At 47.1% G+C, this 20,826-nt stretch overlaps 1 protein-coding gene across 10 annotated transcripts in view; it reads right to left on the bottom strand.

Moving 5' to 3' along the window:
• Nucleotides 1-494: 494 nt before the first annotated feature.
• Nucleotides 495-20,826, bottom strand: part of HIVEP3 (HIVEP zinc finger 3) — a 213,788-nt gene continuing 193,456 nt past the window's right edge. For all 10 annotated transcript variants that reach the window (XM_065744398.1, XM_065744399.1, XM_065744404.1 and 7 more), the window contains 4 exons: nucleotides 19,448-19,623; nucleotides 12,027-12,125; nucleotides 5,158-6,203; nucleotides 495-2,870 (listed from right to left, as the gene is read on the bottom strand). In XM_065744398.1, coding sequence (XP_065600470.1) covers nucleotides 2,094-2,870; nucleotides 5,158-6,203; nucleotides 12,027-12,125; nucleotides 19,448-19,623 — 2,098 coding nt within the window. In that variant the 3' untranslated portion in view covers nucleotides 495-2,093. The remainder of the gene's footprint in view (nucleotides 2,871-5,157; nucleotides 6,204-12,026; nucleotides 12,126-19,447; nucleotides 19,624-20,826) is intronic.

The raw sequence follows: 20,826 nt of genomic DNA, 5'->3' as shown, positions 1-20,826 counted from the left end.
TCCAGTGCTGGATATGGGATAGGGTTAGGGTAAGGGTTAGGGTTAGGGTTAGGGCTGGGGATGCTCACAGCAGAGACATCACACTTCAGTACTGTAAAAATGGGTGGGAGGGATCAAAGCTGGTGCCTAAGGTTCCATTAAGCAGATGCACTGGGCTGAACTGGTTTTTCAGCCTTGGCTTCTGCCATGGGACTTGACTGAATGTGGGAGCAGAATCAGGTTTGGGGCCGGGGAGATGGGAGAAAGGGGAACTCATTAAAAGTGCTGATTAAGGTAGAAATGGGTTCTGGACATAGTTTTGGTCAGTGTCACAGCCTTAATGCTATTTCCATGATATCTTCTTTTGTACTTAACTCCATTCACAAGAAAAGCAAAAAATAAAAATAATTAAAAAAAAAGTCACAGATTGTTAAAAAATCTATAGTATTGGCCCGTGAAACGGGAACAGTTCATAGCTCATCAAGTCTGGCAAGGAAATATGTTCTCATTCATGGTTTTCTTTTTTTTTTTTTCCTTTTTTTTTCTTTTTTTTTTTTTAAGTGTATTACATACCCGATAAACTGGAACAGCTCTGAAAGAAGATAGAACTGATCCACTGGTTAAATATTTATATCAACTCTCTCTCTCTCTCTCTTTTTCTTTTTTCTTTTTTTTTCTTTTTTTTTTTTTTTGTTGCTGCTGTTAAAAATAAAAATAAAAGGGTCTGTACAGATTTCATAGATCAGAAAACCTTCTGCAAACCCTCTGCTGTCCACTGGGGCAGCCACATACCAATGGCCGTGGTTCAAAGCGCACGGATGGAGCGACTCCGTCAGTCTCTGTATTTGGTATCTGAGGGCAGCGGGGCCACTGCTCTGCTCAGGGAGCTCAGAGGGGAAAGTCTGCTCTCGGAAAAGTCACCGAGCATGCAGAACGTGCTGACTGCAAAGCACTCAGCGCTGTAGCTTTTCCTTCCAGAATACTCCAAAAGGGCCCATTTGCTCAATGAGGGCAACACGGTGATGTTCTGCTTAAACAAATAAATACAAAGAAAACAGAGCACAGAGTCACCAAGCAGAGCACAGACTCCTCCAGCATCCCTAAAGCTCAAGAAGCAAACCCCTGGGATGGGATGGAGCAGCTCATCCACCACCTAAAATCCAGGGGGGAGAAATGGCTGCGGGGTGAGAACCTCCCTTAGAGCCAGGGGTACGGGGGCTGCAGGACCATGGAGAGGGCTACGGCACAGCGATGGGGATGGAGGGATGAAGCCCAGCACGGGGCTACATTCAATACATTCCTACCTTCTTGCAGGTAAATCTTTGAAGAATTTGTGTGTGTGTGTGTGTGTGTGTGTCCCTTTGTGGGACACTCACACGAGTGCTTTGATGTTCTGCAGGAGGGAGAGATGTTCACGGTGAGCTTTTCTCTCGAAGCGACAATTTCACTGGCTGCAAACAGCCTCCCCCTCCTCGAGGAAGTGCTAGCTTCATTTACAAGTTCAGGGTAAACACATTTCTTAAATGTAAAGCAGTCTCAAGTGTTTAAAGCACAACCGTAGGCAATCAGAGGGATGCGAGAAAAAAAAAGAAAAAAAAAAAAAACAAGCACTTTTTGAGAATTAAATAAAGCATGTAATAAATACGAATCATAAACTTCTGTACACAGGAGCGAGGGTTTGGTTTTCTTTTTAATCACTGAATCAATATATATAAAAAAAAGTTTTTCTTTTCTTTTTGTTTTTGTTTTCAGTGCATCTTCTTCCTCTTAAAATGCTTAACCCTTTCCTTTCTGCATCTCTCAGGCCCACAAGAACGCACACCTCAATGGCAAAAAAGGTCTAACAAACCCCTTTCCAAAAAACTCTAAAAAAATATTCACAGCCTCAAACATTTTTGTACATTTCAAGCAACAAAAGGTATAGAAAAAGGCACAAGTAACTGCATACATGTGGAGATAATACCAGACCGGGACAAAGAAAACCAGGAAACTTCCATGGGTTTGGTCATTCACTAGAGTGCTTTGTATAGCGATGATTATACTAAAGGAAATAGTGTTGAAAATGTCTGTTGATTTTACATAGGAAGCCTAAAGGTGGAACAGATGGCGGGGGCTTAAGCACTGCCCGTGCTGTCGTCCGCCTCTGTCTGAGCGTGACCTACGCCTGTGGGCTCTGTGCAGGGGCTCCTGGGGGCTCCACGGGGTTCTCTGGAGGGCTGCGGGCTGCGGGGCGGCGCTGGGGAGGGGAGCTCAGAGGTGAAAGTGCAGTGTGGTGATTCCAAAGGGCTGCTCGAGCTGCCACATTGCTTCTTGCCCGGGTTAGTCAAGGGGTCGTCCCCGCTCGTCGAAGGCTTTGGAGAGGGCTGGCGGGTGCTGCTGGGGTTGGCTGGGGATGCCGAGCGGCCTGGTTGCTCTGCAGGGCTGGGCTCAGCAAACACTTTTACCCTGTATTCCTCCGGGTCTGGCTTTTGCTCAAGCTCACTAGTCCTCATTTTCTCCTCCAAGCACTCACTGCTTGTAGGCTCTGGGGACAGCGTGTATTTGGAAACCTTTGCCACTGGGGAGACAGATGCAGATGAAGGCTCCCGTGGCACCCATGGCTCCTCAAAGCCACTGCCTCCAGGTGCAAAGTGTCCCCCTGGCAGGGACACCACAGAGCTGGGCACCAGGCTGGGGTGGGTGCTTGGCCTGGCCTGGACCATCTGGATGCCCCCAATAGGAATCATGGGGTACGGGGTCCTTGCAAGCTGCTGCGAGTGCAGTGGGAGGTGGCTGAAGACATTCTCTTCTCCTCGGCTGTGGGCGTGAAGTTCGTGAGGTGCCTGCAAGGGTCTGAAGCAGATGGACTGCATGGTGCCGGGTGAGCGTGGTGGGCTCCTGGGTTCTATCTTCTGCACCAGATGGGGAAAAAGAAACGGCCGAATCAGAGCAACGCATGAGGTACAGCATCAGCATCATTAACACTCATTATAAGGATTGCCTCTGTGCACATTTTATTCTAATTTGGAGAGAGATCAATCAATTCAAGATGGTTTAGGCTCCCAAACCCTTAAGGTAAGGAACAAGACAACCCACAGTGTTTGCCTTCTGGTTACACGCAGGCACTCAGCCTGTTGAGGCACAGACCCAGGATCATTATCAGTCACCTCCAGACCCCATCAGAAGATGCCACCACTCCCTGCATCATTGCATCCCATAGTACATGGATTACTTCAGAGCCCGAACCAATGTTATCCATTCTTAATATATTTCCTTAAAACAGCATTATATTCTCATGGCTGCTAATTGTAAGGATATTTTGCACTGAGAGCATTAACTCTCTTCTGGCACAAAGCACTCCCATCAACGGTCCCCACCGCCACCCTCGTGGTGTGGTCTGCAGAAATCAAGGTTGGCACCCTACCAATTTACCTTTTCCTTTTTCTCCAACCGGTGCTTCACATAGTTTTCCTAATGTACATCATGGAGAGATATGTGGCTAAACAGAAATGGATTAATTAGTGATGAGGTTATAACTAAACCCCTAAACAGGACTCCCAGGAAGAGGAAGCAACAGAAACAGAAATAAATTTTCTGTTAAGATGGGGTTATGGGATTTGTGGATTCACTGGAGGAATCCTTTGTGGAGCTATGGAAAATTGCCTGACCCTGCAAGCTGGATCTCTGTGATAAGGCAGCAGAGGAAGGCAGCAAAAGAGAAAGGAAGAAAGAAAACAAGAGCCACAGAAGGTAGCAATGACTTGGTCAGCATTTACCAGCCCCAACACCTGCTCAGTGTCGCTTATCCACACAAAGTTTTGGCAGAACTGCTACAGGGTTGCTGGGAAACCCCAAGCAAATTCCCCTGGTGCAACAGGCACCAAGAGGAGAGATGACATGTTGCAGGAGCCTGTGGGAAGAGGCATGGCTGCAGTGAGACCTAATGCACACATCTGGACAAAAGCCTTATGCCCCACCTAAGACCGTTTTTACATTTCTAAGGGATGAATGCCATTCCCACAAAGGACACTAGTTTGGAGCACAGGGGTCCATGTGAGATCTGATGAACCCAGCTTTGAAAGGAGCAGGACAATGAGCAGAAAGGCAAGCTAGTGTAAGCAAAAAGGTGGGAACAGGTAGATAAGCAGGAATAGGTGCTATTGCCTCATTTGGGCACTAGGAAGCTCAGAGGACACCAGTGGGTAGTTTTCCTAACAGATGTTTCAGAGCAGAAGGAATGGGATTTTCACAGCCTTGAGGTTCACCTCGAAAGGAAGCCAAGGGAAATAGCATTCAAGTGGGCAAAAAATCTGAGGCTGAAATAACTGATGGTCTCTGAGAAAATAAGGCAAACACTCACAGAGGAAAACAGGAGGGAGGCAGCACCAAGAGAAGATTCACTGTTGTGGACACAACAGAAAGGCAAACGGGGCAATGGGGCTTTCTGGGGGAACAGCTGAGTCAGCATCTGTGTGATGGGTCCTCCAAGGCTGGATCTCATGGTCATCAGCACAAATTACAGGAGAGCCAGGCACCTCAGCAGGGATGGGAGATCTCTTAGCACTCCACCAGACCCAACATCTAATTTGCCTGCAGCAGTGGGAGGAACAGGTAATTTTCCTTTACCCATACGATGTGATATGTCCAACAGAGAGATTAAATGATATTCTGGATGCAGTGGGAAGCACCCTTATGAGCTGAAGAGAGAAGTGAGATAAAAGCAGTGATGTCCAAACCAACATTCATCAGCAGTTAATCAAACAGTGGGCTGCATGCATATGTAGCCCAGGACACAGCAGCAAGGTGTGAGACCCTTGACTAGCTCAGATCTGGTTCAGGACACTGACAACAGAACCATGGGTGGAGTTTCTCTCTAGCTGGTGAAATATAAGAAATGGGTCTGAAACTCCCAGGGAGAAGATCTCTTTATGACAAGTTTTATTAAGCACACATCTTTACTACTTGTCTCCACAGGAAAAGCAAGAATGGATTAGGTCAGGAAGAGCTGCATTGAGTTAAAGAGAAGACAAATCTATTTCCCCTCATCTGAGATGGGCAGACCAACAGGTGCAAACCCTTTGCTGCCCACTCTCACTTTTCCCTGTATACATTTACAGTTTCTTAGCACTTCTGCATCGCAACACTCAATTAGCATCACCCAGCAGCATGTACTAAGGGGAAAGAGGGATTTGGACTTACCAGCTTGGATTCATAGAGCTGTACATTTTTGCCAAAGAACCTGTGAGGTAGAGGCATAGAAGATAAGATTCCATGCTGGGCTTGATATGAGCTTTGAATTTTGTCATCTGCTGCTGATCTGCTTGTCCCAGGCGTGTCCTCCTTGCCAGGGGATGGGTACCTGGGTGCCTCCGAGCAGCTTGGGGGCAAGGTTTTCTTCAGTGATAAATACCTGCCCGATGGCATCTCTCTGCTGGGAGATGAGGCCTCTCCCTCTGGAGGAAGATATGCTCTGGGGGACAGTTCTCTCCTGGGGGACAGATGCCTGGTGGGTGACAGCTCGAGCCTCGGTGACATGCACCGCAGTGGGGACGCCTCCCTCCTGGGGGACACACGTGGGCACGGGGACAGTCCCCTCCCTGGGGACAGGCACCTCAGAGGAGACATCTCCCCAGTGGGTGAAAACCGTTTGGGTGAAGTTTCATTTTTGGTTAGCAGGTGTTTTCTCGCTAGCACTGGTCTGCTGCTGCCGCCAGCTCTGCTGGAGTCCTGGCTCGGGGACCACCTTTTCCTTGGGGAGGTGTCTTTTGAGGTTGACAGGTCCATAGCTAGGGACATGGGTGGCCTGGTGACAGACTCTATTTCAGCAGAAGCCAATTGTTCGGTGGAAGTCAGAACTGGTCTGTGGAGACTCAGGACACTGTGGCACACGGCGATGTCGCTGCTGTCTGCTGACCACCTGGTTTCCAGCCCACAGGAGGAGCCCTGCTGGCCTTCACTGACTTTTTGGCTGCTGGAAGCAGTTTCTTGGGCTGAGGATGATGCTGTTTCCGTGCCTTCCTCTTGAGAAGCTGGAGAGCCACCTGAAGAGTGCATCAGTGGGGCGGGGTGTTTGGCTTCTGGCAGCTTTGAAGGTGGCTCATCTTGGCTCTCCTCTTCTTCCTCGTCCTCATCATCTTCATTGTCATCATCATCATCAGATTCCTCTAGGTCTGAAAACTGGTGTTCCTCAATAGGCTCGGATCCCTCCCGCCCCTCAGAGTCCTGGAGTAGGTCTTCACTGGTTCCTGCAAGGCAGACAAACACAAAACAAGAAGTATAAGGCACAAACAGAGGGTGGTTTTTTGCTACACCTGCTTCAAAGTTCTCATGGGACAAGAAGGAAGACCCAGTTATTTCCTAGAACTCACACTGCAGCCTTGTCCTCTCTTCCAGCTCTCCTCCTGGTGGTTTCATTGCCTTGAGCCCATGAATCCCAATATCGGGATCCCACCACTGCTCTGCCCTAATTTTGGTTCCAGACATTGCTCTGCCATCAGCCCCTGCTACTGCTGTACACCACCACACAGCCTCCATTCCTCTGGGAACACAAAGAAAGGTCTTAAAAGATATGGAGATAGGCAGCACCATTATCCTTTGATGTACTTTTTACTTGATTTGTTTCAACGGTGCCTATAAATCACCTATGGGTGCCAAAACACAGGCAGCCAAAATGTTGGGCCTGTCCTGTCTAGATTATATAACATTTAAATATTAGCAAAACAGAGCTTTTATTAAAAAAGAACGAACCTCAGTGGTTTTTCCCTTATTTTGATCAAATCTAGCTACAGCACAGACATGTCTGGGGTGCTTTAAGGAATAAGAGATCGTAAGTGGTGGAATATTTAAGAAAGCTGATTGTGAATAATTTAAAATAGGGTATCCCATAGAGTATCCCATGGCTCATAGGGGGGATCTCTTCTACTCGAAGAGCCAGGAGAAGCTTTAAGAGGTCAGTACCAAGCTGCTGGCTAACCCTCTGCTCTGCACAGAGAAAACCTGCATTTCCCATGCCAGATGTGCTGGATAAACAAAAACACAACCTGCAGAGGTCCGTTGGGAGCAGCCACTGGATGTCACTATAGCTCAACAAAATGGCACTGACAGATGCTTTTCACAAGTCCCCACTGCTCTGGAGGGGCCCATGAAACACCACTTTCTCAAACCATGCTAACACCAAGCAGCAAGGCGATGGGTTCTGCGCTGCTGAGGCACGTTTGCTCCCCACTGGTGCAAGGGAAAGGTTGCTTTGACACCTCTGCACTAATTACAGCACTGCTGACCGCTTCTCCCCTCCCCCCCCCCCCACCTTCTGTTCAGCATAGGATGCTGTTCTCCTCTGAACTGAAGTTTTCCACATAGGGCTGCCATCAGCAGGATGAGCCAAGGGGAGACTCCAGGGATTCAGTGTGGAGCTGGACCACACCTGGTGGCTTGCAGGAGGAACACGGCCACACAGGGAGAAGTCCCTGAGATCAGTGGATAAACGCCTAATTCAGCTTACTTTGAATAACAGGGCCTTACTGGTAAATGCTCACAGAGTGTTTGGCAACCCTCAGATATCAGTTGAACAAGGCATGTATTTAGCAGCTCTCCACCAAGAGCATTGTGCAATGCTTGTATAACGACGGGGTTTGCTGGGCCCAGGATCCAGCACTGGGTTATGTGCAAGTTCCCAAAGGAGCTGACTTCAGAACAAATATTATTCCAAAAAGGCTCATTCTCCTGTGCATATTTCTTGCCTGGAAAGGGAATGCAGCTCAGTACCAGAGCTATGAACTATCGCTGTCCTGGTTTGTGGGGTCAGTATCTACAGGGCAGGGATGGACAGACAGCCCTGCTGCTGTCTCCTGTGTGGTCTCCTTGTTTTGGCCTCAGTCGCACAGACAGCAAGGTCAGAAGGACAGAGTGAGGGAAATGTGAAGCTAGCTCCGTGCTGGGGTGTTGTTTGCATTTCCCACAGAGGGGAACAGCTCAGTGAGCCTGGGGCATCCCAAAGGGACGGTGCTGCGGGATCCTCGCAGGCTCCATCGAGAGCTCAGACCTGGATCTCTGCAGCAGAAAAACATTTTGCTGAGTAGCTGGGGACAACAAGGGCACGTCAGGAGAAAACAGAGAGGGAGGGAAAAAAAAAGCCTGCCCCACTGATGGCATTTAGGGCTCTGCGTGCTGTTTCATTACATCTGCGTTACCCTCACGGTATTGCACAAGTCTGGTGCAGTCACACCAAGCCAAACCAATGCTACAGTGGAGAATTATGCTCCGATCTCCTTTTATAGTCACACCCCCTTCTTTCCCCTGCCCCTTAAATAGAAAGAAAAACAATCAAGTGAAATACGGCTCAAGCTGAAAATAATCCAGGGAGATGTAGGAACGGCTGTTACCTCCCAGCCTGCCCCCAGAGGGGACAGCAGCACTCTTCCTGGGTTGGGATGTGGCACATTTTTACTTTTTTAATTAAACTCCTCAGCAGCTGGCTCTGTTCTGAGCCTCTTTGGGAAGAAGAGAGACAGACAAGGGTTCCCACATGGGAAGGAGATCTCCAACCCACCACACTGCGACGCAGTGATTCCTCACTCACTGTTCTGTCATTCCTACGCTCTTTCCTCATCCATCCACATACCTCCAACGATCAGAGTACCAAATCTGATTTTCTGACCTTCTTGGCTGCTTTATTTAGGGTTCACTTGGCATTTATGAGCAAAGGGCCTCCCGAATATTTGAAATTTTGGTGTTAGCTTTAACCAGGTGAAAAAGAAGATGGGAGGAGAGAACGGAAACGCTTCACTGACACTGTGCCTTCAGCTTTCACCTTTCTTCATTCCTTCCTGGCAGACGGTCTCCTTTACACAAACACGAATGGTCTCCATCAATGGGAGGAAACGGGGACTGTATATTTTTTGTAATTCTAAAATTACACAGGTTTCTTGCATAATGCAATGAAGTCCAGACAGTGCAATGCATTCCAGCAAGCTGCTGTGCAGCCAACAGCAACAAGGCGAGGAGCCCTGTCCCAAAGCTTGTGGGCTCCCATCCCTCCACGGGACCTCTCCTCATTGGTATCCACGTGTCACTGGGGACTAATGATTTAATGATGGCCAAAAAAACTCATCCTCAAGCAGATTGTCCCAGCCTTCCTTTTGAGCTCTCAGCTTTACATCTCCTTTCTATGAGTGAGGCTGAAGGCTGAGAGCAGCTCATCCTCCTCCTCTGACCCTATTTACAAGCACTGCTCTGTGTGCTGCCATTTATTCTGGTGTGAGTCTGGGGGAGTCTGGTGTGAGTCTGGTGTGAGTCTGGTGTGAGTCTGGTCAGGCTGAAGGAACAAAGCATCCCCCCAGCTCACACAGCGAGCCCTCACAGCTCCGTCCTCAGAACAGAAATAGGACTTCTGACCTGCAGGTTTTCAAAAGTGGCATTCCATTGATTGATTAATTAGTTCTAATTGACTATAACGGAAAGGTTTAAAATAACAGCTGTTTTTCAGGCTCACGCAATCAACACTTAGAATCATGGAATCCTTAGAGTTGGAAGGGACCTTTAAGGATCATTTAATCCAACTCCCCTGCAAGGAACAAGGGTATGCACGGTTTCATCAGGTTGCCCAGGGCCTGATCCAGCCTCTAGGAATGGGGCAACCTTCACGTCTCTTGGTAACCTGTTCCAGTGCCTCAGCACCCTCAATGTAAGAGACTTTTTCCATTTTTCCTACGCTTCAGGACCCTCTTTTCTCTTTCCCTGCCTGGATGGGAGAAGAACTGGGAGAAGTGGGAAAAGAACGTCGAGAAGAATGGGAGAATTTGGAAAGGGATTGGAACTTAATGAGCTTTGAGATCCCTTCCAACTCAAGCCATTCTATGAACTGGGAAAAGAAATAGGAGAGGAATTCACTGAGAGCAACCCTGCAGAGAAGGACCTGGGGGTCCTGGTAAACAAAAAGCTCTCCTTTAGGGCAGCTCCTGCAGAATCCCCAGCCAGGTTCCCTTTTGGCCCTGTCTTCCTGCAGAAAGGCCACAGCTAAGCACAGTGTGTCTCAGCCCAGCCAGAAGGTTTCTCCAAAGAGTTGGGCCAAAGCCAACAGCCCAGAAATTTCGAGAAGAGGACAACCACCTCTTGAAGCACAGCAGCATGCTGTTGGCTGGGTGAGTGAGATGGCTTTAAGGAGGTTAACTGCCGGGCAAAGGAGATACAGAGGATGGAAAAAGCACTGTCTTCCAGGGAGACTCTGGAAATGGCAGTGGAAGTGTGGTAGGGTGCTTCATTTCTCCTATGTCCTTGTCCCCTGGCCACTCAGTAGTGCATCCAGCCTGAAACAGACCTGAGGGTGCAGTGCTGCTGCCCACGAAGACCATGGGGGGATGGGCTTGTGAACCTGTGTTGTGCCAGCCCCACATTCCTGGGGTGAGCTGAGCGTGACACCCTGGTGGCAATGCTTTGATAGTTTTGGGGAGGTGCATAGATAGCCTGAACTAGGCTTGTCTGCAGATCTGCAGCTTACTTTGGGATGACTGCATGCAAATGGCCCCCAGACTGCTTGCTTAACCAACCCAGGGACAAAACACATGGGCTACGCTGTTCCCACTGCAGGACCTCACTTTTAATTACCTACAAAGCAGGAAGCATGTGACAGTGCCACATCCCAGGAACCAGTCCCTTTCCCAATGAAGCCTTGGATGGACTCAACCTCAGCAGGGGAGCGGGGTGATAAGCACTGTTTGTTGTTCCTGCCGAGTTAACATTCCCTGGCTCCCAGCACCGTCTACAGAACTCGCTCAGCTGATGCTCACTTTATAAAAATAACCGTGGTGCTGCGTGCCTTATGGAGCCCACATTAACCCATTGTTGGGCTGCAGAAGAGAAGATCCCGGGGTCTGGGGAACTGGAATAGTTTGGGGTGAAATGGGAAAGAAAGAATGGGAAATAACCCGACCCTTCACAGCCATCAGACCACAGCCTCCAATAATTGGGGTTGTTTTTTCTGTCTCAAACAGACACATGAGACTTCCCCATATCCTTCTGGAGACCTTCCTCACCTTTCCCTCAGTGTCTCTGAAGGAGGTGGAAGTGCTCATGGTCACCTCGCTCGTGCCCAGAGTTGGCCTGTCTACTCGCAGGGCTGCTTTTTGGGATGACTTCAGGGGAATTCGGCTGCACATCCCACTATAAACCTGGGCAGAAATTACTAAATGAGAGAAACATGTGCGTTTCTCACAGCATAGACAGACTTCTGGGTTATAGAAACTTGGACAGACTTTGTGTTCGCTCATAAGCAGATGAAAGAAATGAGCAGGTGAGTCAGGGTGAATGTATCTTGTAAAGCATTCAGAATAATGCCACTAAATGTCAAAGCGTCATGTTATTTTGGTTCTGTTGGCTCTTCCTCTGCTGAGAGACATCCAGGTCATTTTAGGGTGGCTCACCTTCATCCTACACGTAGCAATGACCTGGGGATGAGGGAAGCAGCTGTCCCCATCCTGATTTAATGATGCCTCAGTAGTGGGGCAGAGGAGCTGGACTGTCCTGCTCCTGTCTCAAGACACTGCCCAGGTTTGCTCCAGTCAGTCAGAGTTCCCTGGGTCTGCATTGGTCATTTGGAGTGTCCTAGGATCAGACAGCCAGTCAGATGGACAGGTCCCTCGAATATGTGGCACTTGGGAACAGGGTTTAGTGAGCATGGTAGTAATGGGTTGGACTAGATGATCTTAGTGGTCTTTTCCATCCTCAATGACTCTATGCTCCTATTACTCTAATACAATCTTGACAGAAGCATCCTACCCTGGAGCTCCTTTCCACGTGGCAGGGTGGCACATCCTTGGCAGAACCATCAGGGCAGCAGCACAAGCCTCTGAGCATCTGCTCATGCTCAGCACTGCAGCTCCAGATCCTAATGAGGGGACCAGGATGGGTCTCTTAACCTTCAGCCACAATGCCACGCTTGCAGCAGCACAGGGAGAGGTCACAGCCCCATACATTGCTGGAAGGAGCAAAACCACCCCACATCTTCTACTTGAATGGAAACTGCCTTATCTCAGAGGCAAAAGTTATATATATGGGATTGTAAAGGATTTTACCTTCTTCGGCTTCCAGATCCACCAGTGAAGATACCAACACGCCCATCTCCTGACATTTTTTGCTGTGGGCTTTTGACTTCATATGCTTAGTCAGATTCCCTGAAAGTAAGCAGAAAACACATTTTGGTCAATATGGAATTTTAAAATTATTGATTTTTTATTTATTTTGCAATCTCATCAGTAGCACATTAATGATTTTACTCTAAAGAGGAGATTCTCAGGTTACACTCAGGCCACTGTCCAGTGCAGGTATCCCAGGTTGCAGGCTGAACACCTGATGAGCCACCAGGGGTACACATTTGGTTTCAGGGGGGAAGTCATGGTGCAACAGAGAACAATTGTAGGAAAGCAGGGAAGAGAAAGATGCTCCCCAGTGCAGTGCAGTGGGTAACACTTCCCACCTTGCCCCAGCTTTGGGACAAGTGTTACCAAAGTGAGCACTCCAGATGCCAGCAATGGGGACAAAAAGCAGCCCAAGCTGGAATGAGCCTTGACTGCCTCTGCCCGAACAGCTGGATACAACTGTAGATAAAAGTAATTAGCAGAGTCAGCTGGGAAATGCCATTTCCACCCTGAGGAGCAGTTTGTTGGGCTGGGGAGTGAGTCCTGGGGGGGGGGGGGGGGGGGGGTGGAGGGAAGCTTCTGGGCAATTTGATCCATGCTAGTAATTACTTAAGGCTACATGCATGTGAAGCTGCCTGGAGTGAAGCAATGCAGATGCACATCCCCACAACTGCACAGGATGGCTCTGGTGGGCTGCCACGCAGCAAAGCAGCAGAAGGGAAAAGCTCTCAGTTCCCAGAGTAGAAGCCACTGGTACTCCTAAATCCTGCACACCAGCTTTGGGCATCATGAGCAGCCTGCTGGATGCTAATGAGGCTGCCTGGGGCTGGGGGTGGGGAAAGCAACCCCTGTAAGGGGGTTATGGGATGTGGGATGCTCCCTGCTGCCCTGAGCTGGGATAACCCACAGGCACACAGCTGGGAAAAAAACTCTCTAATCCCTAACTCCCAAACTGCAGGCAGGTTAATTAGACAGTTATTAACCCTACTTATCCACCAGGGAAGCGCTGAACCTCTGTTGAAGGGGAAAATGAAAATAGGTGGAAAGGGAAGAAAAAAATGAAAGGTAGGAGAAATAAAGTGAAAATGTCCCATTTCTCCCTTTTCTTTGCCTCATCTCTCCATGGATGGAGCTGCTGATGAGGAGAAATCCCCTAGGGCTGTTTAATTTCCCAGCAAAGCCCAGGAGCTGGTGGAGAGTTCTGAATTCTCTGTGGTGATGCTACGTAGCATTGGCCCTCCAAGGAGCTGAACAATGGGCTTGTCTTTCTGCCCCTCCCTCCCTTCCCACTCCCCCCCCAAAAAAAAAAAAAAAAAGAGAGACTTCTCATGTTTATTACAGCCTTCAGTAGAGGACTGAAGTTGTCTCCTGCATTGCAGAATAACCTGGTCCCAGAGCTGGGTGGGACATAGAGAAGGTCCCACCAGCCTTCCTGTGCCGGTGAGTATAAATAAATAAGCCAAACCTGTGATGCCCTCAAAGCTCAGAGGAGTGCCACAATCATCCAGCTAGCAACTTACTAATTATTTATTTAGCCCTTTTTATACAAAATGGAATGTCTCCAACAGGAAAGACCAAGAAAGAGAAACAAAGACTGACTCTATATCGTCGTTTATCTGGCACCCATCTAGGGTAAGGATATGATGCTTGCTCCAAAAGGGTGTTTAGTAATTTAGCTCCAATAAGAAGAATTTATTATTTTAAAACTTTATGCCAATGTACTCTTAGCCCCACAGTGTGACACTCAGGTGTGAGGATGAGGCCACCTTGGCTCAGAGCTCTCTTTCTTCTTCTTTCTCTCTGCCTTGGACCAGGACTTTTGTTGTGGGCCCAAATAAACTAAGTGGGACAGAAATGTGTTCTCATGGACACCTCTGGTTCCAGTGAATGGCCATTTTTTGTAAATGAAAAGCTGTTATGCCAAGAAGTATCCAATGAGTTCAAAATTTTGACCTCATGGAGCTGGAATTTAATTTTGGACCTAGCTACCAAAAAGACAAACTGACTCAGCCTGCTGTCTGTCCATCACAGCGCATTGCATCTTGATGCCAAAAAGACCCATTTTTGCTCAGTACCACAGCAAAGTATCTGACTGGTTGGCACACACAGCAAATAAACCCCAGCAGGAGCTTGGTGGGAGCTGGCTAAGCTACGGTACCCCAGGAATGGTGGGAAGCATGACTTGGGGAGGACCACCAAGCACACCTTCAGGCTAGCTCATAAACCCACTGTGATGCACACATCTGGATTTGTCAGAGCAAAGCATGAGTTATTCAGTGGGACGTAATGTTTTGAGCAAAACTGCACTAAAACAAGAAAAAAAACCAACACTAAAAATCCCCATGGAAGTGAACATGTGCCAAATCCCTAGGAGCAGCTCATTGCAAGCGTTCCTTTCTCTTCCCTTTCTACTTCTTTCTCCTCTGCTTCCCTTCTCTTTCCATCCCTGCTGGGTTACTACAGGCAATGCCCACATGCCAATGGGGAATGTGAGGGTGCAGAGCTGTCTGTAGCAACCCCCAGGGTGGGGGCATTTCCCTGCACGTACACAGAGTGCCACGAAGATGGGAAAGCCTCCTGCCTTTATGGGAAGGGAGGCTCAGGGGGTGGACTTCCATCTGAGCTCTGTTTGCATCATTTCACGGAAGCTAAAAGCTGAAAGCTGCTTTAAAGTGAAAAGCAAAGTCATCATCTTGGGAGCAATTTGGAAGAGGATAATGTTTATCTTATCAGGGTTCTTCCAGCAGTTTGTGTTTTAGGAGCCTTTAATTAAATGTCATTCAGCACATTTCCAGTAAAATCAACACTTTTGCCCAAGTAAGAGTTGGACATGGATCCTAGAAGGAAGGACTCAGCTACTTGTTGCCTTGCTGAGTGCTGGTTCCTAACTTAAAACAAAATAATAATAATAATATTGCATCCTTGGAAACAGTTGAAAACACATCTGAAGGAACAAGAGGGAAACTCACAGGCAGAGGAGCTGGGTTTAGGCTGCAAAACAGTCAAACCCAATCCTAAGCAAGTGAGTGATCCTTACTGAGGTTCAGGAGGAGCTCCCAGAATTAAAATCGGCTAATTACGCTGAAATAAATTCAGGAAACTGTGCAAACTGTGCCTCCCCCACCCCAAGCACTGCTGCAGTGGAGCAGCACAGGGATGGGCTCTCTCTTACGCCTGCGTACAACTATGTGCTGCTGGCTGCTTGAGCTCTTCTGCTGTTGTGAGGTCTTATTCTGGACTTAAAGCAGCTTAAACGCTTGTGTTGTTTTGAGAAAGCTAAAACTGCACTGTTCCAAAAGCAGCTTAAGAGGGACTAGAAGTGATTTTCCATTTAAATTAAAAGAGGGAAATTAATTCTTCAGAACGTCCATTAGAATATTTTTAAAGGTGGTGGAGTTAAAATAAAAATCAGGGGATGGAAACATTTTCTTGGAAAAATTAACTTGTCCACATCGAACACACACCGTGTTTTCTGCTTCTTCTATTAAATGTGAACAATTTAACAACAATGAATCCCAACAAATACCCAATGGCATGGCCTCGGCATCCAAGGCGACATCGTGACACTGATACTCACTACTTCTCAAGATTTGAGATTCTTCCTTTAAAATAGTATGGAAGGAGAGCAACAGCTACTCCCATTTTGCTGTGAGACACGTTCACACCCAGAGGATAAGCTCTTCATCCCAGATAAACCCTTGAAATAGGGTTGATGTGTGACTTAAATAGTGCACAGGTCTCTGTATGGAGATGATGTCCCCCATTGAGGATCTCACAGAAGGAAAGCTTTAATTTGGATCATTTCTTGGGAAGGGCATCCAAATTTGTTTTAAATGGTGTTATTGCCTTTTATATTGACTTAAAAGATTAAAGGAGAGAATCAAGCAACCAGCCTGGATACAGGCTATAAAACATCAGCCATCTCCTGGAGCATGCTGTCAGCCTGTGCTAACTGATCTTCCAGAAGAGTACCCAGGCTAGGGTTCAAAATCAAGAGAATTAGCACATTTCCCATGGAAGCTTGTGCTACGCTTAATAGCTGCCTAATATTTCACTTGAACTTGACTTTCAGCCTTCATTTTTTCTATTTTTTTTTCACAGTGCTCCTCCTCCTGCTTGGGCCAGTGGGTCCTTCTCTGTTCCCAGTGTCATTGAGGGGATATTTGGCAATGCAGCCATCACTCTGCCCTGCTGTAGCTGAGTTAATTCCTGCAGAGATTTCTGCCAGTTGGACCTGCTCTGGAGTTTCCAGAGAAGCTTAGCAGAGCGCTGAGTCTGTACAGCAGTAATAATAATAAACTGAGCAGCAATAACCCTGCCTTTAAGGGCTGAGGGGTAACACATTCAATACATTAGCACGTTCAATAACCCCAGTGTCTGTCATGCGCTGATTTAAGGAACTGTGAGCTAATTTATTAAGGGCTATGGCTAAGGACATGGAGAAGTCTGGTGTCTGGGAGCTGGGCGTGGAGCAGACTGTCAAACGGGGATCTCCAGCCAACATTTCTGACATGAACGCTGAGCTCCCTGTCCCTTCTGACCTCTGCACAAAGATGTGGATATAGTCTGCTGCTCCACATGGTTTTTCCAGAAATTTTAAGAAACATCAAGCAAACCAGACGTGCTACAAAGCTGAAAGCAAACAGTGACTGTGGGAGAGGACAATGTGTGCACAGGGTGGGGAATTGTCAGCACTGACCCAACTCTGGGTCACCCATGGAAGGGAAAGGGCAGGGACAAGGGGACAGCTTGCAGCTCTTTGTCCTTCCCGATGGGAGAACTGCTGGACTGCACCTTTTGCATTTCCTTCCTGGTAAGAAACAATGAAGAAGCAGCTTAACTGCTTTAAACAGCCTCTCTGAGGCCACAGAAACAAACCTCATAGGAGAGCACTGCTACAGAGTGGAGGTACAGACACCTCATTAAAGAGGCACGTTGCTATCTCATCCAGAAAAGTGAAATCAAACCAAATTACAAACCAAATTTCCAAGGCTGCTGTTTCCATCAACTGAGCGAACAGGAAAAAAAAAACATCATGGAATTGCTTTAAAATAATATAATAATAATAAAAAAAAAACATTTCCCTGCAGTTCTGTAACTCAGAGGAACAGCTTTGCTTGCAATGAGAGAGATGCACAAAAAGCAGACAAACAGCATAATTACTGAATAGGGGGAAATTCTGAAAGCTCACTCTTTTGCAAAAAGTTTTCCCAGCTCGTGGAACACAAGTATGGATTTTCAAGGGGAAGAGGGGCACATTTTAACCAGATAAAGACCCTTATTAAAATTCTCATAATAATAATTAAAAAAGAAGTTAAACCACTTCCAGCCTACTTGAAAACTTCAAGCATTAGATCATGCTGGAGACATCTACCACAGCCAAAATGAAGACAGCCCCATAGATAATCCCCTTGAGTTTACTGAACACTAAAATTAACCTTGGAAAGCTGATTTCTAAAAGAGCTTCAGCTCAGCTTATATTTTCGCAAGTGCAGACCGGTAGCAAGAGCTCCAGCTTCTCCATTCTGCAATTAACTGTGGTTGCAAAACTGGCCACCAGGAAGGAGGATCCTAATGAATCAGGGCCCCAACTTCTTCTAGACATCTGCAAAACGAGCTGTGAAACCTCTAGTTCTGCAAACCAGACCTCTGCTTCAGACTCCATCATCAACTGCAACAATTCTGCATCTGGGCTGTAACTGATGATGTTATCAGCACACTTGCTTTCCAATAACAGTTTCAGAGGTCCTTATGTTCCCATCAGCAAAGAAAACAGATTTTATCCAAGTACTGCAAAGTTATGTGCAGTATGAGCATGCCTGCAGGGCTCTGAGTGTCACCCCACTTCCAACAAGGACCCACGTTCATGCAATTCCAAATTACTATCATGCAACCATCTGACCTAAAGTTGCTCTTCCCAGAAAGTTCTGCCCTCCTCATGCATCCATATGCAAATGGATAGTTTTGCATTGAAATCCCAGAGCAAATTGATTTTGGAAGGAAGCATTCCCATGCTGCCTTCCCCAGTAAGCTGAAGAAGGGAAATCCTTTGAAGGCAAGCATCTACTTGCAGGTGTGCTTCAAGGCAGCAGAGGTGGAGAGCAAAGCAGCAAGAGATATGGTGGAATGGATGAATTCATCTCATCACCCTGAGCAACGGGCTAACAGAAGTATGATGGAAAGCAAGGTGAAGTGATGGGAGAGGTTGAACGGATTCACCTCTCAAAGGAAAACCTTGGAACAAAGAACCAAAGCAAGAGGGAAAGAGAAAGAAAATGGATCAGAGAGAGCTCCAGGTGGGGAAGGAGAGGAAGAACCATGACTCAGATCTGCTGCATGCTTCTGACAAGAATTTGGCCTCAGACATGGTATCACTTCCTCATGCCCGCAAACACTTACAGATTCCCAACACGTTGTTACCCAGAAATCACCCACAGCTCAACCTCCAGCCCCAGGCATGGCCCCAGTGATTCACTGAGCAGCAGGGTCACTGATTTAGCGCTGTGACACAGACATGGCTACCAACAGCACTTCTGGGTCAGCAGGAGTGGCATGGCCCATGAAGCACCCAGGGCCTCTTCTCATGTCTTTGCTGTACCTCTTTCTTGGGTAACAGTGGGGTTTTGTGTAACAGTGGGGTTCTGGGGTGCTGATACTACTCTTGAGAAATTAACTCTGCCAGCTCTTCAATTTTCTGAGGTTTGCAAGGATGGAGATAGAGATGATGGGCATTTTATACTTATGTCGAGCTACAAGCGAGACACCGAACTCAGCATCTTTATTGTAAGACTTGATTCAACCAAACGTTCCTGACATGATCTACTTGTACAAGGTCTGAGGCAATGATGCAGGCTGCTTGTGAAGAACAGCTGGAGGCAGTGAAGCTGTGGGTCAGTAATGACTAGATGACCTGGGATGGAGGTCTCTAGAGAAAAGGTCTGTTCATATGATATAGAAAATGCTGAAGTTGCATGCAACTGCGAAGGATGAAAATGTGCAGCGCAAATACCGATCCTGAGAGCATGAGCGTACAAAGCCACCTAACACCTGGGTACTTGCCCAGGGACCCAGGAGCTCATCCTCATGCTGGGGTGGAGTTGTTCACAAATCCCTGGCAGCAAAGCTCTGCTTCCAATTTTCTCCTTTAAGAAACACCAAGAGGATGGAGCAGACTTGGGATGTGCAGCAGATTCAGGGCTGGTCCTGTTGGGTAATTCCAGCCCAGTTCAGACTCCCTCATCCCCCTCCCTCTGCCTCATGGGGTTTTCCAGGCCCAGGAAGGCCTTCCCTTCCCCTTTGCAAGCACCCCACGAAGTCAGTACACTGAGGAGAGGAGCTAGGAGCTGACTGTCTCTTACCTTTGGTTTTAAAAGCAAAGTTACAGTACTTGCAGACATATGGCCTGACGTCTGTGTGCGTGCGAATGTGTTTCTTCAGCATGCTGGGTTTCTTGCAGCGAATTCCACACTCCTCACATACATACTTCCCTCTTCCACGGCCTCGCACATACACATACTCTTCGTTTGATTTGTACCTATGAGCAACAGGTGTCATGATAAAAAAAAAAAAGAATATTCCCACCTCAAAAGTAGTTATAACTTTCCTGGGTTAATTCAGCATGTTATTGACACCACCAGTCTCATTTACCATTTGCTAGCTCTGGTTAATTAGGCTAAACACAAAATATCTTCTACTCAGAGGCCTTCTTCCTCTTCTAGAACACGTTTTTAACGTCTTACATCTTCCTCTGTACAGACAAATAGACCAAAGCCTGAGGTCAAGTCACAAGGTCACCCAAATGTCCTGATTTTCCCCATCGTCAAACACAAAGCTCTCATAACAGTCTGAATAATACATGTCTCAGTCCAACCCGGTGGCCTGAATCATCTCACTCTCTCAGCTGTGCTATGCTTTAAAATATGCACAGTCTGTCATTGTCCTCTGCAAAGTACTGAGGAATACATCTCAGATAGATCTCTTGTGACACAGCCTTCACACCCACTGGGAACAGCAAATACCATTGGAAACAACCACAGTGATGCACTACACCTGGAGTAAAATAAGAGTCACCCAGAAGGGACACAATGCAAGAAAATACCATTCTTTAAAAATATCATGCTAATCCTAAATGACCACAGACTCAAGGCTCTTATCTTTGGCACAATATCATGACTTGGATTTACCCAAGTCAGCCATCCTTCCTTCACATTATAAATCCATTTCTTTTCTGTCCACACATTTGCACACTGGGAAGGACACTTGATGTAGGTTTGAAAAATATTTGCGAGTGAGACCAATCATTTAGCCTCCTGCAGCTTAGCAAATGGAGTCTGTAATTTCCTTATGTGCAGCACAAGAAGAATGCAACACAAAGCTGGCTCCCAAAAAGGCCAAATTGTAAAGTGTGGCACTTCTTGTAACTTCTATTTTCCATTCAATATGAAATATGTCTGGTCTTCCAAAAGCCCTAAACATCCACTCTTGGAAATATCAGCTTCCAGAGCATCTTAATAAGGGACCCAAAGACACACAGCCACCCTCTAGCATTTGATAAAATCTGTTCCAAACAGGATGTGGAGAAAATTGCATCTGCTCTGGAGAGAAAATGAATAGGAACAGTAGCACAAAGTACAAGGTATGCTTGAGCACTTAAATATGTGGGTATAACTTAAAAAAAATAAAACAATGTTAAAACAGAAGTCAACTACCATTCAAGATGGAGTGAAATATACACAAA

This window comes from Cyrtonyx montezumae, unplaced genomic scaffold (genome assembly GCF_038088225.1).
Source record: "Cyrtonyx montezumae isolate F1298 unplaced genomic scaffold, pur_monq_1.0 scaffold_31, whole genome shotgun sequence".
Taxonomy (NCBI): domain Eukaryota; kingdom Metazoa; phylum Chordata; class Aves; order Galliformes; family Odontophoridae; genus Cyrtonyx; species Cyrtonyx montezumae.
Note: the sequence above shows the minus strand (reverse complement) of the source record. Positions and strands in the feature narration are given on the sequence as shown.